This window comes from Panthera uncia, chromosome B4 (assembly GCF_023721935.1).
Source record: "Panthera uncia isolate 11264 chromosome B4, Puncia_PCG_1.0, whole genome shotgun sequence".
NCBI classification, from domain to species: domain Eukaryota; kingdom Metazoa; phylum Chordata; class Mammalia; order Carnivora; family Felidae; genus Panthera; species Panthera uncia.
In genome coordinates this window covers 130285017-130303206 of record NC_064809.1, presented here as the reverse complement: position 1 = coordinate 130303206, position 18190 = coordinate 130285017, and the positions used below count along the sequence as shown (strand labels likewise).

Here is an 18190-nt window from a genome sequence, read left to right as displayed (position 1 = left end):
CCCATAAGACCAGATGACTGGATTTGTCAGGGACCCTTAGAGGGGCATGTGTATTAGCTAAGTTGCATTTTTCTATGACCTTTTAAGTAGAAGTCTGCATTACAGACATCAGGTCTTTCTTTCTTTCTTTCTTTTTAATTTTTTTAATGTTTATTTATTTTTGAGAGAGAGAGACAGAGCACAAGCAGGGGAGGGGCAGAGAGAGAAGAAAATACAGAATCTGTGCTGTCAGCACAGAGCCTGATGCAGGGCTCGAACCCATGAACCATGAGATCGTGACCTGAGCCAAAGTTGGACGCTTAACTGACTGAGGCGCCCAGGCTCCCCAGACATTGTGAGCTTCTCTTTCCCATTAGGTGTAAGAATTCCATGAGAATGAGAACCACGTCTTTTTCATACTTGTAGTACCCAGTACTCTAGTACCCAACTGTGGCTTTGAGAGGGCAAAAGATCTTGAATGGATGAATTGAATAATGGGAAGAATCTAACTGATTAGTTAGGATGTGGTGTCTTGAGTATTTCTTTGAAAGTACTCTTCACTCTTGTAACCCATGGAAGTGTAAACGCCACTGAAGGCAGTGACTTTGTCCATTGCTGTATTTCCAGCAGCGAGCAAAATATCTGGCATATATTAGTAGAACCTCATATCTCTTGAATGAATGCCTGAGAAGAGTTTTGACAAGAAACTAGGGAAGAACTAAAGGAGGCATGGATATGAGGTGAATTGGTGTGTTTACCAACTAGTGTGTGAAGCAAATAAACACAAAGTGAATAAATGACACTGCGTGCCCATAACTTTTTTTTTAAGTTTATGTATTTATTTTGAGGGGGGGGGGATGGCAGGGGCAGAGAGAGGTGGGGAGGGAAAGAATCCCAAGCACTGGCAGTGTGGGGCTTGATCTCACGACTGTGAAATCATGACCTGAACTGAAATCAAGGGTCAGATACAACCAGCTGAGCCACTCAGGTGCCCCAATTTATTTATTTTAATACAGTTTACCCCAAGGTCTCTCTGTGTTTTAAGGAGTTTTAGTATCTTAAATAATTGACTATATATACAGTAGTAAAGAGGATATGTGAAAAGGTGGTTATTACAGAGCATATGGAGGAGAAACTATGAATTCCAGGGTCTGACCTCTCTCATATCCTTCATTCTTTTCTTGTAAAACCTTAATCATAACTTGTACTTTTGATATGTGATTTGCTGTGTGTTTCCCCACTGGACTGAAAACTTTATATAGGAGCAGAGACCACAGGTGTATCCAGCACTTAACATGGGGCCTGACACATGGTAGTTACTTAGTGAATATTTGTTTGGCGGATGAATGAGAAATGAACAGAGATGTGTGTCTCTATCCCGACTTCCGGTCTCCATTTTGCTGGTGATGCTATAAAGTGACCTAGGCAGCAGAACATGAGGAGTACCCTCTTCTGGGACATCCTTCACCTGTTTTTAATCATATAGTCTAAGGATGGAAGTAGTGAATATTCAGAGAATAGGCTTTGGTTCTAAGTGATAGTTGATGTGGTTTTACAATTTGGGTATCACTAAATGATTTTTTAAGGCATGGGAGATAAACAGGTACAAAATACACCAGTAAAATCGGTGTAATTCACTGCTGCAAAGATGAGTATTCTAATTATTAGCATTGCTAAGCTCCCCCTAAGGCTAAAACCCACCCTGTTCCTTCTCTGATCATCCCAGTGAAACAGATTCTCCTGTTTGAAGTTAGAGGTGGTGATGTCTGTTGTTGAATTAAGTTGTATTTGCTTATTTATTCCGGGACTGGTACCTAAAGGTTATGGAGGGGAAAACAGTGGACCAGTTACTAGGAGATCCAGCTTTGGAAATGTCCCTGCAGTCAGAATCTTCCTTGAAGAGGTTTTACTGAACAAAGGATGATGCCAAAGGAGGGTTTTGGTTTTTTTGTGGTCATTCCTGTACTAACCCCCTTCCTGTTCTTTTCTGCTTCCCTCATAAATACTTTATCCTCTACTCCAGAAGCCTTTGTGGAATCACTAATGGGTAAATATGAATAAGGGGGAGGACAACCTTCCAAGATGCACATTTCCCTCCCCAGTGAAATCCGGGACCACTGACCAGTGGAAGCCACAGTGCTGGGCTTGAGGACGCATCACTTACTTTTTGCTGTTTCTTTCTAGTCCTGACTCATGTATTTGTTTGAGGTGTCCATTTCTGGGACATTACCCCTCGAATGCCATCAACCCACTTCCATGGCCTTACAGGGCAGAAATATATGACGTTTACTCCTTTGCTTTGATTTCCCAGGAAACCAATTATACAAATAGCAATTGATCACCTTTGTTCGAAACAGGTAGAAAACTTGACTAATTCTGATTAATTCCTGATTAATTTTAGAGACACATGATATATTAAATTTGTGGAATTCAATAACAGTGAAAGGATAAAGACTCATGCATGTACACATATAGGTATTTTTGTTTAATTTTTATCGACTTGAAGAGTGGAGAAGAAATCTGAATGCTGGTGTATAATGAATAGAGAGATTTTGTCAAATTCCTACTCTTTTGAATCTACTTGGCCTAGCACTGCCTATGAATATGATCATTTGAACTTGTGTCAGATACTCCTTGGTGATGGCGGGTGTGCATTAAATGTACTAGCACATAGTGAGTTATTAAATGATTTCTTCTAAAATGCATAATCCCTAAAGTCTGGACACATAATAGGCATTTTATTTAGAGTGCTTAGAATTGAGAGGAATTAAGTTAGACTAAGGGGAAATTCATATAGATAACCTATTACTTTGTAGTTGAAAGTTTTAGAAGAAGGATGTGTATATATACACAACCAAACAGATCGATTCTAAAACAAAATCAAGTAGAGACTGACAACTATAGTTTGGAGTTTATTGCTTAGGTCTTTTTTTTTTTTTAATCCTCCTTATAAACATTGTTCAAATTGGCAGGGGAGGGTTGTGCAACGTATAAGACAGTACCTATCTATAGTCAGGTTGTACCAATACTCCAGACAGTACTGATACAGGGTGAATTCTATTATTTGAATGGGGAACTTGGTCAGATTTCAGAAAAGCATGGAGTTTAGAGTTCACTGCTGAGAGGGGACAGGATGGAATTTTCAGATAACTGGACTTTAATTTCATTTAGTTTTACAGATGGAAAGATTTATTAGATAAACTTTCCTCTTTGAGCTAGGCTTGTTCTAAAACAAGAGGTAAATTGGCCTGTACTGTGTTCTCCATAGAAAACTTGAGTCATAGACTTTTTGCTCTCATGAGGCAACAAGTTTTTCAGTCAAGAAGTTTGCATAATATCCCTTATGGCCCTATATATAGATGGGTTATTTAGGAGGGCTGCTGATTGATGTTTCAGACTTATTTTTGGATGATGGCCAGAGTTTTCATTAGTTATTGTTTCTTTGAAGTGTTCAGACTTACTAAATTGTAAGTAAGTTTCTTAAATTTCTAAATTTCTCTATTTGCACAAATCAAATCAATTTGTTGTATTTAATCATTTCCTGGGGTGCCTGAGTGGCACAGTTGGTTGAACATCTTGATCTTGGCTCAGGTCATGATCTCACAGTTTGTGAGTATCGAGTCCCACATTGGGTTGTGTGCTAATGATGTGGAGCCTGCTTGGGATTCTGTCTCTCCTTCTCTCTGCCCTTCCCTGCTTGTACTCTCACTTGCTCGCGCTCTCTCTCTCAAAATAAATAAACTTAAAATTTTTTTAAATCATTTTCTAATAGCTCATCTTACGCTGGGCTTTAGAAACACTGTGTATAAAAGTTGACAGATATTTTCCCTTTTTTCCTCTTACTTTCTTTCCTCTAAAGAGATGTATAGTATTAAATGCCCATACTCTAGAATCACAAAGACCTGTACTAAATTCTCATGCCAGCACTTTGGAGCTGTGTGACCCAAGGCAAAATTTTGAAGGTCTGATCCTTAGTTTCCTTATCTGTAAAATGGAGATAATAAGTGTACCATCCGCATGGGGCTTTTTTTTTTAATTAAATTAAAAGCATGTCAGTCACTTAACAGGGTCTGACACATAGCAATGCTCGATGACTCCTAGCTATTAACTATTTGCATTTTATTTTTATAATTAATGTTGCTGCTAATCTATGGTTCTAATTTATCTGAAATCAAATTCTTAGATTAATTTAAATTTATTTTACTGAAGTATCACCCAAACTCCTTTGGCCTTGGCCTGAACCATCCATTTTCCTCAGTCCCTTTGTCTGTCTCACCAGAGAACCCATCCAGGTGCTCATATTCCATGCCTCTTGTTTCCGCAGCTTCTGGAAGACTCTGGAGAAGCAGAGAAATAGGAAACCCAAGTTCTAGAGTCAGAATGTTTGGGTTCAAATTCTGTTGCACTTCTTATTAGTGGAATAATCTTAGGTAAATTACTTCACGCTGGGCCTTATTTTTCTACCTCTAAAATGGGATTAGTAATGCCCATGTTTCTCCGTAGTGGGGTGTTAGGTTAAATGAGTTAAAACATTAGAGGACATGGAACGATGTTTGGCACAGAGCACACTTTCTATAAATGCCACTACTGTGGCTGTTGTTTTATCCATTTATTTTGCAAGGCTTTAGGTGTTAATTTATAAAAAATAATAGTTATAACCTCCTGATTAGATCTCTCAGACTATATGTATTACCATTTTGAGATATAGTTCAATTCAAGAAACAATTATTAAATGCTTACTGTGTATTAAGTACTATGGAGGGCATATAGTAATAAGATATTTTCTCTGCCCTCCAGGAGTTTATAAACTGGTAGGAGAGATAACTACATTCAGGGGGTAACTATTACACAGAGTAAACTATTACTATACTTTCTATAACAGATAAAAGGTAGTTGCCAGGAGGTCTAGAGTAATTCTGCATGCTGGGGAGTCAGGAAGTTCAGATGGAAAGGGTAGGTATTTCCAGGTGAAGTGAATAAACAGGCCAGTACATGAGACTTGAGGAAGAGTCATTAGCCAGCCTTGATTGGGGTGCTTACAGTGGGAGAGCCCGGGAGTGCTCAGTGCAACATAGCAAAACTGTGGCACCAGTAACTTGGTAAGAGGAGGAGTGTGAGGGAGGTGGAGGAGTTGAAGTTGGCTCAAAAATTTTAATACTAGTTCAGGAGTCAGGGAGTGGGGGGCTTTGCAGATAGTGCTTCCATTTAGAGAGGTGAGGATGGAAAGTGGGTTAGGTTTTTGGGAGAAAGACACATTCTACTTTGGACCTGCTGAATTTGAGATGTAGTCAGGAGCCTAGTTAGAGTTCTGCCATTCTTGGAGGCATTCTTAAAAACTGCTCTATGAATGGAAAAGGCAGGTACCTAAGGTAACGTGATTCCTAATAGATGCAGGTCTCCCTCACATGTGACTTGCAGAGACCTTACAGTTGCAGACTTCTCATGTAAGGGGAGTCTCCCTGGCTCAGGAGATAACCTGAGATAACCCTCCTCCTCTGAACATGTTCACACTTAGCCTTTGAATGCAGGCTGTGCCGTGGTCATTCTGCGTGGTGTGCAGTGGGAATGCCCTTTAGGTTTCATTGGCATTTGAAATAGAGATCACTGACTTTTAACTTCATAAAAATGGCTATGGAGTTGTTTCATTAGGTGATTAGAGTAGAAATAGAAGAAATACTCGTCGCCCTCTCCTAGCCCACGTGCGCTTTGACTCATGTAGCTTGGTGGTTTCACCTCAACAGAAAAAAAAGCTCTAAATGAAAGTAAGAGGAAGAAAAGAGTTATATTAATGGTAAAATGTTTTCTGGTCGAGAGAAATGCGTTGCTCAGTTAAAAGTACATGTAATTTTTAGATGCAAAAGAAAAGATTTTACAAATAACCAATACTTCCTGATCTGTGTGAATACCGTGTCTTTGCTGCACTCATGATGGTAAACACATGCTACCAGGAAGACAGTGTAGACCATCTAGAAAGCCTTTCCTGCTGGGTGTTGGTCCTCATTATATTTCCTTTGAGTTAAGAACTTGTGTTTTTTTAGTCTTAGGAGGAGGATACAGTGTTGTAGGAGGTTTTGAGCAAGAGGCAAGACTTTGGTACTTTGTGGATTGTTATCGCCCTGCAAGACCCTTCGCAACTTCCTCTCGCCGCCCACAGCAGAATACGGAAACCCTGCTGTATCAGGCCACTTCTGCAATTATAGACAGTCCCAGTTAAAGGGACCCTTCTTTCACACTACACCCTTCTGTGCGGGAGACCTTCTCTGCATTTGACGATGTGTCTTTTGTGGTGGAATGCCCAGCTGAACCTCCATGTCTCCTCTCTCTTTGCCGCCCTGCAGTGCTGCAGTTGAAGCTCCAGCAGCGCCGGACTCGAGAAGAACTGGTGAGCCAAGGGATCATGCCGCGTAAGTGCCTCTCTCTCTTTCTCTCAGCGTTTGATAGAGTTGCGTTTTCAACATGGCTCGCGTGCCTAGTATGCTGTGGGAAGGATCTAACAAAACGAGGGCGACAGATTTCATTTGTCACCTTCTTTCTTGTGCTTTCCCAAGTTCCGGGGCTTTCAGTCACTAATAGTTAACTGCCCTTATTGATCAGGTTCTGTGAAACAAACAGCATTAGGTTTACTGGTGCCATTGAACCATCCTTAGCTTTTGAATTGCACCTTTCAGGGGTTTCTACTCCCTATTAGGAGTACTTCCCTACTTCCCTTTTAGGAGGAGCAAATCTTGAGCTGGGGTTTTGTGAAGAAGAACCTACCTCTTGCATGTGTTTTGCCTTAGGTGTTTAGGTTCTTGGCAAGGGAAAACCCTTTTCTACCTGGTATTTTATTTTGAATCAACTGTGGTTTTCTTTAGAGTGAGATTCTCAGATACCCTATGGCTGGCATGGGTGTGATTGTGCTTGTGGGGTTCTTGCAGAGCTGGGTTTACTGGGTGCACAACTCACTACATCACTTGGGGAGAAATGAAACCGACATTGGAATCCGTGAGAAGTAAGAAAATTTGCTTTTTATACCAACAGCATTATAAAGTGGAAACTGGCACCAGCAACATTTTGCTCTTTTTGACATTTCTTTTTAAGTCATCAGTGGAGAACTTAAGCTTTCCCTTCTTTCTTTTCTCTTGTGTGTTATTGCTACTTGGACACACCCTAATGAAGTTTAAAAAAAAAAAAAAAAGGAAAAAGTCCTATAACAGAGTCTGTAAGTCTCTAGCTTCATAGAGAGAGAACTGATGTTTTTCACCTTAATGCAGCATTGACCTGCTGCCACTGTATTTTCCTAATTCTCATTCACTTACTCACTCAGAATATTTGGGAACCTATATGTGCCCATTGATGCAGCAAGATAAATCCAGCTTCTGCTCTCAGGAGCTTTATGTTTAAAAGGAGAATAGTGATAGTACACAAGGAGACAAATAAACAAGATAATTTCAGAACATGGAAATTACATAATTTCCAAGTTTGTTACGACGTAAGCTAACTGGCTGGTGTGGAATAATAGGAATGAGATGGGGTTACTTTGGATAAAGATGGTCAGGAAAGGCCTCCCTGAGGAGGAAATATGTGAGCTGAGGTCTGAAGGATGAGATGGAGTCAGCCATGCAGAAGCAGGCAGAGGACCAGGGGAAAGGGAGAACAAGCATAAGAGCCTAGTGCAGGTAAGAGCCGGTTTGAAACGTTTGAAAACATCAAGGAAGCCAGCGTGGCTGGGGCCTGGTGAGTGAAGGGAGAGCAGGCCAAGTTAAGATTGGCAGGGTGGGCGGGGCTATCAACTACACGGAAGAGGTGGGTTTTATTTTAGGTACAGTGTGAAGCCCTTGAAGCCTTTTAAGCGAGTAAGGATGGGATTTGATTCAGGGCATGGTAATGGCAGGTCCATTTCTAAGAGCTAGAACCTTATAGCAGCTGTAAGGAATCTGAGGTCTGTTTCTGTCCTAAGCATCAGCCAGGAACTTAAGTCTCAAATTCAGCTTCGGGTTTACTGCAATTAACTACCAAACCATTTACCCACATTATGCTGCAATCTTCTCTGGCTTTCCAGTGAAGGACATCCCGCCCCCACCCCTTAAAGAGTCAAGAGCAGATGGCTTGTGCAGTGGATCAATAATGTGATCAGGTAGGGCAGTGATGTGCTTTACAAAACACTCCAGATCTGCCTCCCTAGAAACCTTTGTAGAGGGACAGGTCACTCAGAGTCTCATCTCCTTGTCCCTTTCACCAAGGACATCATGTGTTTAATGTCTTCTCTGTGCCCAGGGTAGTCTTAGAGAAATTAAAGAAATTTGAGGCAAATTAGTTACCTGCCCTCAAGACATTTAACAGTTTATTTGGGTGGCTAAAATCCACCGATGCACAAAATAAAGAGCAATTCAGCATCCTGTGGGGTGCTGACTAATTACAGTACAAGTTCTGAGAGCATAATGCTACTTCTCAGGATCTGTAAGATGTTCAGTGTCTAAAAGCCTTGCATTCTCCCACCTGTCTTTCACTTGGTACCAGGGGCTACTATAGATCACTGTTTAATATGATTTATTGGGTACAGTCCTCCTGTTTAGCATTTCTTGTAGTATTCTCTGTTGTTAAGACAAATGATGCTTCACTTACTGCAGTTGCTTATAGATTTCCCTCCAACTGCACTGTGAGCTCCTTGAGAAAGTAACTTATTTATATTCCTGTCTCTAGTGCCTGGCACTGAATGAATGAATCAAGACATTCGGTTGTAAAGTGTGATATGTGTGTGTGTGAATGACAGACACACAGAAGCAGATACTACTCTGTTGCAAACTCGTTGGAATTCTGGGCATGGAATTTGGAATGACACTTCTATCAGGAGCGCAGGTTCTAAAATGTTTTGAATATCTAATTGTATACTCTGTTGTTCTCTGTATCTGTGAAGTGAGAATAATTGCGCTTCTTGTAGGATTAGAAGTGATCTACCTCAGTGAGAATACAGCATCTTCCTCCTACCAAGAACCACCTTTGGCTATGGACACAGTCTTGGTTTTCAGCTTTTCTAGTGAAGGAAGTAGGTGGCAAACTCTTAGATTATGGGAGCTCTAGAATGTTGATGCCTGGGAATAGTTTCAGGTGTGAAATTCCCTGTTCACCTACATACCTGGTGATACACAGATAAGTTCTGAGTTCACAAAGCTGAGGGTTTTTGTTTGTTTTTTGGGTTTTTGGTTTTTGGTTTTTGGGTTTTTTTTTTTTTTTTGCCAACTGTGCACCCTCTGAGTGAACCTTCTTCTTTACCATAGTCCTGTGCTCTCTACCCTTACTCTTGTTGTAACCTCCAACACCCTGTGCCTCCCTGACCTCCCCACCACCTGCCATCTTCTACCAGCCCCACTTCTCATCCTCCAGTCCACATCTTTCAAAGAAAACCTGAGCAGTGCTGGAGACAACTTGTAAGTGACCAGCAAGTTGTTGATTATTGGAGATTTGGAGACCTGAACAAGTAATCTGGTTGGAAGGGCCTATTTCTTTCCCATCTTGCTAGCCTGAGGAGTTTCTGTAAAGCGTGTTTATATGTAAGTTTGCTGTACAACTTAGGAAGTAGGTAGGGCCTCAAACTGGGGAAAGGAGTGGTGTAGTCATGGCTGCATTTTGCCTCATCATTTCTGTGTTTATATCTTTTATCAAGTTCTTCTCATTCCAATCTTATTTATAGCTCTGGGAAGAAAAGCCCACCCACCTCATCTCCCAGAATACTCCTACACAGTTGCCACGTAGGACTGGCTTTCAGTTCTGACAGCGTATCTGTAGGACACCATGTCTTCAATGGCTCCCTTTGCACTCAGGGTGGTTGAGGTTCTGCATATCATTCTAAGTTGGAGTATGACCTTTCATAAAGTGTAGGGAATTAAAGAATCTCCCAATCCCACTGCTGCTTGATGTGCTCTGTTCATGGCATCTAAACTATGGGGTTTGGAAGTTGGTTTCTGATGTGTGTTTTAAACAGGATCACTTCCCAGCATCTGTCATTCTCCTCATGTAAATATGTGTCTCACATTTAACACTGTATAAACCCTACCAAATACAGAGTGCCAGATAACAAAGGATTACATAATCCAGGCCCTGAGCTTTCTTTAATAATGTCTGAAGCGCCACATACCTTGAGGGAAAGGAGAGATGGCACAGATAGGAAACTGATGTTCAAGTCCAAAGAGTAAGCCCAGCAATGCTGCTGTACCCAGAATGAAGACTCCTAGAAGAGACGGGTCATGTGTGCTACACTTTGTTCTCAGACAGAACTTCCCCCACAGCCTTCCTTTCTCTTTGACATTTAAAGGTGTACAAGGTCATAAGGTTTAGGTGAAAATTAAGAAAAATGTTCTGGCAGTGAGAGCTGCTGCAGAGGAATAACCTTTTAAAGGAAAACACGAACATTCTCCTGATCCCAGACAAATGAGAAAAAAGTTTCCTGTAATCTTTCTGAATATGAAAGAAGAACTTTGTCTGCTTCTTCCTTCTTAGCCTTTTGTTAGTCTATTGTGAATCCTTGAGAAAAGCATAGAGTAGCATGTTTCTAATGCTGTAATTAACCCTCAGTTCATTATTTTCCCATGTGCATGTAGTAGAAAAACCTTGGTACCTTGGCAAGCATGTGAAGAAATCAGGTTTTGTCCTGTAGATTCTCTAAGAACCTTGCTCCATTGCTTGAGTGAGCTTGTTTTTTCACTTTATTTTATTTTTGTTTAAGTTTATTCATTTATTTGAAAGAGTGAGCATGAGCAGGGCAGGGTTAGAGAGAGGGGGAAAGAGAGAATCCCAAGTGGGCTCCACACTGTCAGGGCAGAGCCTGGTGCAGGGCTTGAACCCACGAACTGTGAGATCATGACCTGAGCCGAAGTTGGAGGTTTAACAAACTGAGCCACCCAGGCGCCCCTATTTTTTCACTTTAAATGGCATTTCTGTGCAGCCAGCCAGTGCCATTGGTGACATTTAACCACTGAATGGTTAGGAGAATCCAAAGAGTGCGAAGGCAACACAGTGCACAGAGGGCAGCCACTTGGTATCAATCCAGAAGCCTCTCAAACTACCTAGCCCCTGAAGGGTGCTCAAACACGTGGCTAAGTGAAAAAGTGAGCAAATTGGTCTGTTTTGACTGGATCATACAAACAGGCCCTGTGTCTCTCACATTGAAACTGGAAAGAACAGCTTTATGTAATGAGGTCTCACCACTCTGTACTTTTAATAAACTTTGCCATATCTTGACTCCCTAACCTTTAGTTCTGCAGCTTAATCCCTTTGTCATGGTTCAGCTGTCATTGTTAGCCAAGTGATACATACACATAGAGACAGTGTGGCCCTGTTGTAGCACTCATAGCTTATCTGTCATTTTAATTGGGCCCCAGTGTTAGCTGGAAATCTCCTGTTCATCTGATTATAGCAATCTCTGCACCAAGAAGACATTTTTTTAAAATTTATTTTTAAGTTTATTTTGAGAGAGAGCGAGAGCATGAGTGGGATAGGAGCAGAGAGAGAGGGGGAGAGAGAATTCCAAGCAGACTTTGCACTGTCCTCGCAGGGCCCAACTCGGGGCTGCAACTCACAAATTGTTGAGATCATGACCTGAGCCGAGATCAAGAGTTAGACACTTAACTGACTGAGCCACCCAGGCACCCCAAGAAATTTCTTTTAAATTCTAACAAGAGGTTTTTTTTTTGTTTGTTTGTTTGTTTTGTTTTTTTTAACATTTATTTATTTTTGAGACAGAGAGAGACAGAGCATGAATGGGGGAGGGGCAGAGAGAGAGGGAGACACAGAATCGGAAGCAAGCTCCAGGCTCTGAGCCATCAGCCCAGAGCCCGACTCGGGGCTCGAACTCATGGACCGTGAGATCGTGACCTGAGCCGAAGTCGGACACTCAACCGACCGAGCCACCCAGGCGCCCCTAACAAGAGGTTTTTTAATGGCTTGCAGTATCAGGATTGATTACTATGATCCCTTTGTCTTGGAAGCTGAATTTCTTCTTAATAATATTTTTATTTGTAACTTGGGAATCGTTACTAATAATATTCTTTACCAAATGTACAAACTGAGTTTCCAGATTCTTTTTCTTTAGTACAAATGGGTCAAATCCATTTTGGTAAAGCTCTTTTAAAACTGATTTTTGTTTTTGTAAACCCTAAGAGAATAAACCAACCTCCTGAAGCCTCAGAGTTTCTTGTAATGAGAAAAAGGCTGTAATTTAACTCTGTCATCTAGTAAGTTGGTGATGGCATGGGATCTTTTCCCCAAGTTACTAGAATTCAAAAGAACTAGCTGCTAGACCAGCCCTGTCCAATAGCACTGTCAACAGTGATAGAAATAATATGTAACGCTAGCCACTATCCACATGGGATGTTGAGCACTCAAAATGTGGTTAGCTTGAGTGAAGAGCTAAATTTTTTTTAAATGTTTATTTATTTATTTTGAGAGAGGGAGAGAGAGAAAGAGTGTGTGTGTGTGTGTTGGATGCCTATGTGTGTGTGTGCACGCACGCACGGAGGAGGCGCAGAGGGAGAGGGGGAGAGAGAATCCCAAGCAGTCTCTGTGCTGTGAGCACAGAGCCCAGCGCAGGGCTCAATCTCATGAACTATGAGATCATGACCTGAGCTGAAATCAAGACTCGGACGCTTAACCAACTTTGCCACTCAGGTGCCCCAAGAGCTGAATTTTCAACTTTAACTAATTTAAATTTAAATAGTCACGTATGGATGGTGGCTATTGTATTAGTGGAGTTTTACACCTTACTCTCCCACTTAGGAACCAGGTGACTTTGGGCAACTCAGTTAACTTTTCTGAACTCAACTTCTACTTTTATAAAAAGGGGATAATAACTCTTCTTACCTATCCACAGAGTTAGTTTGGAAATAAATGAGGCGATATGTTGTTCATGCTTTTGAAGTATAGGCACTGTTATTCTCAAGAATGAGAGGAGCATTAGCTTGGCTCTATCATCTCGTGAATCTGAAAGCAGTATACGCACACACACACACACATACACACACACACACACACATACGCATATATCTTATTAATTTCTCTCAAAACCAATGTTTGGGAACAGGAACTATTTTTCAATAAATAACCTCTTATTTGCATTTTCATCTTTACAACAGTTGGTGAAAATTATTGAGTCAGAGAACCACTAGCCAACATGGTACTCTGTTAAGACTGTTTCCATTTTGGTTGTATAGTAACAAGACTATCATTTTATTAGCTTGCTGTCTCCATGGCAGTGGATGCTTCTTTTTTACTCTCTCTTAAAACAAATAAATAAGTGGGTTGGAAATAGTGTTCTTTAAAATCTCTGGGCAACTTGCCAAGAGACAGAAATGTTCACCAGTGGGGACACAGAGGTGATTTCAGGAGAGATGAGGGTCTGGTTTGAGTCTGGATTGCCCTTTTCTTTTTAAAACTTAGGTCTAAGTTGACAAAATTATAGGCTTCCTGGAAATGTCATTTGTCTTGCTTTTTAAGTGAAGTGTTACAGTGTTCAAGGCTTCTGTCTCAGTGGGTACTTTGTAGATTCTGAGTCTAGGTGGGAGCAGAGGTGAGTGCAGATCTGCACCTCGGCTTCTGTCATTTCCCATTTGCTCCAGTCCACTTGGGAGTGGCTAGAAGCTCTGTGGCAGTCTGAACTGCTGTTCCTATGAGCCAGAGAAATTTGGCCAAGATGCAGCCCATGTCCCTCTCCAGTAAGAACCCAGAAAAGGCATTCCCCAAGCCCCAATTTTGCCCACTGCCTCTGGTCTAGTCTATGCCCTCAGGCTCATGCTTCCTTTCTTTTTCTTTTTTTTAATTTTTAATTTTTTTTTTTAAACAGAGAGAGAGCTCAAGCAGGAGAGAGGGGCAGAAGGAGAGGGAGAGAAAGAGAATCTTAAGCTTGACTTGGGGCTCAATCCCATGACCCTAGGGTCATGGCCTGGCCAAAATCAACATTCGGATATTCATTTGACTAAGCCACCCAGGCACCCTCATGCTTCTTTTAGATACTGACTCTCACAAATATTCTTGCAACTCATTTGGCTCTTTTGTTTATTTTGTTTATTTTTTTTTAAAGTTTCATTTATTTATTTTGAGAGAGAGAGAGAAAGCATGAGCAGGGGAGGGGCAGAGAGAGGGAAAGAGAATCCCGAGCAGACTCCACCCTGTCACCACAGAGCCTGACATGGGGCTCAAATTCATGAACGGTGAGATCATGACCTGAGCAGAAATCAAGAGTCGGACGATTAATGGACTGAGCCACCCAGGTGCCCTCCATTTGGCTCTTTAGATATATAAATATCTTTGTTTGAAAGAGCTAGTTGCCTTTTCTTTTTTTTTTCTTTAATTAAAAAATGTTTATTAATTTACTGTTTGGGGGGGGGGGGGCAGGGGCAGCAGGGCAAGGAGTGATCAGAGAGCAAGGGAGAAAGAGAATCCCAAGCAGGCTTCACGCTCAGCACAGAGCTGGACACTGGGTTCAGTCCCGTGAACCACAAGATGACCACCTGAGCCAAAATCAGAGTTGGATTCTTAACCGACTGAATCACCCAGTGCCCCTAGTTGCCTTTTTCTTCTAAAAATTGAGATATAATTGACATATAACATTATATTAGTGTCAGGAGTAAAATATATTTTTTTTTTTTTTTTTTTTAAGATGCAGTGAACACTGCCTGATTGAGATGATGTTTCTTCAGCTTGGAAGTGTGACCCTTTCACTGTAGTTGAATGTCACGTTTACATGGCATTTGAGAAATACCAGTGTAAAAATGTGTCCTAGGATTGGTGCTAATCTGATCCCTAAACCTGAAGCTGAGAGAAAATTGTGTGAGACACATGGCCTCAGCAGTTTTGTCTCAGGAGACCAGCTGAATGTATCACTCCTGGGTGTTAAATGTTGTATTTCTGATAGATGTCAGCGACCTCATCTCTCTTCCTGCTATTGTAGGATTTCTTCTCTCAGTGGTTAGTGACTAGCATCAAACCTCCTCCTTGGCCAGTTGGTAACAGATCCTAAAATAGGACTCTAGAGTGAGTTGTATGTTTATGTTCTGAGCATATTCATTGTTGAATTCAAAGAAGAATTTTAATAGGAAGCTCTGTTGAACAGGCCATCAAAAGTAGCCTTCTTGATATGGGTTCTTGATACAATTTAATATCTAAAAAGTACAGTAGAAAAAAAAGGTGGGGGTTGGTGTCTGGGTGGCTCAGTTGGTTAAGCGTCCACACTTGATTTCTGCTCAGGTCAAGATCTCACAGTTCGTGAGTTCAAGCCCCACATCAGGCTCTGCACTGACAGCTCAGAGTGTGCTTGGGATTCTTTCTCCCTCTCTCGGTGCCCCTCCCATGCATGCTTTCTCTCTGTGTCTCAAAATAAATAAAAACTTAAACAAAAGAAATTACAGTGGATATTCAGTTTTATTTAATAATTCTTGAAGTGTCTGAGATAGCCAAGGCTAACTTCTTCTCAAGGTAATAAATGGAGTGAAGGAGTTTATAAAAGTCACTTGTTGAAGCTACTCACAGAATTTACCTGTACAATTACAAATGTAAAGAATCACACTCAGGGTGCCTGGGTGGCTCAGTTGGTTAGGTGTCTGACCTCAGCTCAGGTCATGATCTTGCAGTTCATGGGTAAAAACCCCACATCAGGCTCTGTGCTGACAGCTCAGAGCCTGGAGCCTGCTTCGGACTCTGTGTCTCCCTCTCTCTCTGCCCCTCTCCTGCTTGCTCTCTGTCTCTCTCTCAAAAATGAATAAACATTAAAATTTAAAAAAAAAAGAATCACACACTCAGGGGGGCTGTGATAGTGTCTGACAATGTGGCAACTTAACATTTTCAGCCCAGTGGGGTGCTAGCTGCAGAAAGGGCACAGGTGATTTGGAGCTTTTTCCTACGCAGGTGACTTAAGCATATTGATTACGGGGCTTCAGTAAGAAATAGTAGCTTTTGGGTGTGTGCGTGCTTCAGCAGGGAGCATGCACCAGTGTGGTCGCTGGTCCAGAGCACTGGACTGGACTGCGATGTGAGAGCCACATATAAATATGGCTGGCATGTATGTCAGAGGGAAGCTCAGAAGGCCAAGTTCACAATATTTGGCCCCTCATATTCTACCCTTTAGGAATTCAGTGTACCTGTTGATAATTCATCATGTAAAAGATTGCATCCTGACCTTTTCTTCCCAGTCTTATGTCTCTTTCGCTGTCAGTGGGTCAAGGTTGCGAGACTGAAACAGCTTGCACTCCTGGGAAGGAAAAAGATTCAGCATTCTGAGTCTCTACTTTTGCATTTATTCTTGGTTGTTGGCTTTCCTGCTGGTTTGGGTGGGGATGACAACTCAGATGCCAAAACAGTGGTGGTGGCGAGCCTGATACCAAAACAGGATGTACATGAAGCACGTTTTCTGTTAGTTTGGATTCTTGCTTGCACCAGAATGTGTGATCCCTTCCGCATACGCCACCACCCCAGCTCTTTCTTTGACTCACATGGACTTGGACTTAGTTCTGGTTTTCATTGTCATGGCCAGTCCCTGGAACTGTCAACACAACTCTTTAGTTAATGGTCTTTGTTGCAAGAATTGGAGGCATTTTGGTAGGACAGCTAAAAACAGTTAAGACAGAAAATGAAGTCAGGCCCAGTTAGCTCTCAGCATTTCATTCCACATGCTTGCTGTTTGCTGCAGGAGGATGGCACAGAAAAAAAGTGAAAACAGTACCAATGCCTCAAATTTAACAGCTTCTAGCAGCTGGCAGAGCACTTTCTCTTTAGTGCTAACAGCCATCAGTGTGGAGGTTTGTATAATTGCCACCTCCTCGATGAGGCTCTTGAGGCTGGCTCAGGGGTCATGTGACTTGCCCACAGTCACACCATACCGAAGGACAGAGGCAGCGCCAGTCTGGTCTCCTGGCTCCAAAGCCCATGCTAATTCCTGAAGGTCACAGTCTAATGGTTCTCAATGATGTAGGAGTTTTGTGAGATAGCCTGTCATACTTTCCTCTGCAGCTTCAGTATTGAAAATTGAAAACAGCATCAGATCAGGACCCATAGTTGAGGAAGTAAGGTGAAAGTTGGTAGTGGGGGTGAGAGTAACCCCGTCATTTTTGAGCCCCCCCCCCCCCCCCCCCGCCCAGTGAAATTGCTTCCAAATTGCTGCTCCTGTCTGCTGGCTGTGGGGCTTAAAGGCCATGGACATCTTTCCACTTCCATCATCATAACCCTTAGTTAAATCAGAGCCTCCTGATTTGATTTCTCTTGTGCCATTGATACTCCTTAGAAAATCTTACGTGTCCCTTCACCACAGTTGCCCAGACAAGTTCCCAGGATTCAGCACACAGTTACCCCTGTAATCCTCATAGATTCTTGAAAGCTGGTGTAGTGTGCCCCAGGTTAAGAGCCCCTGTTCTGCCTGGATACAGAATCATCTCCCTAAAGGTGGTGATGTCACACCTGTGACACAGCTGACCTCTGTGCTTCTGTCCCTCCAGTGTGTAAGTGACCCTCCCCCTTTCCTGTCCTGAGTCCAGCGATCCTCTGGGCTCCTCGCCTGCTGTGTTCTAAGACCCAGAACTGCTTTTCTATAGCTGCCTTCTATTGAGTGTGATTGCCAGGCTGCAGATACAAACAGTGGGGTGTGGAGTCCATCCCAGCTAGGCCCTCACCAGGGTGGGAGGAGAATGATCCTTTGACTCAGAAATGCACACTTGGCAACTCAAAGCAATGATCCTCAAAGGGACTCAGGAGATGAAGCTCTTTACTCACTTGTGGGCACCTACCTAGACAGCAGAGTTGAAAGTTTGAATGAAGCTGTTGAGAAAAGTTATCAAGTGCTTACTAGGTGTACTTTGTAGTCACTTAGCCCCTGACGGTGGAGAGTGAGCAAACAAAAATCCTTACTTTCCCATCTGCCGTGTGCTGCCTTTTCTCTGCCTTTAGGACTTAGAGAAATCTTGGTTTTTGAATGTTAGCAGCAGCAGAATCCTTGAGGAGCTTAATAGAGTAAAATTCTTGAAGGCCGGGAGTCTGCATTCTAGAGAGAGTCTTGCTCTCCAAAGAAGTTCTCATGCAAATGACTCTTGAACCTCACTCAGAGGCATGCTGGGCTGAGGGATGCTGGCCTCTTTGCCCTTTTCATGTTTAGTGGTGGAGCGGGGTCTTGTTATTCTCCCCTCTCAGGAGTTGTGAGGCGAAAGACAGCCTGTCTTCATGCTTCAAGAGTTGATGCCAACTTTCTAAGACCATT

The 18190-nt window shown here is 42.2% G+C and overlaps 1 protein-coding gene across 1 annotated transcript in view; it reads left to right on the top strand.

The window, feature by feature from the left end:
* Positions 1–18190, top strand: part of MRTFA (myocardin related transcription factor A) — a 103901-nt gene that overhangs the window by 54847 nt on the left and 30864 nt on the right. The window contains exon 2 of the mRNA XM_049627554.1: positions 6318–6383. Within this exon, the coding sequence (XP_049483511.1) occupies positions 6318–6383 (66 nt within the window). The remainder of the gene's footprint in view (positions 1–6317; positions 6384–18190) is intronic.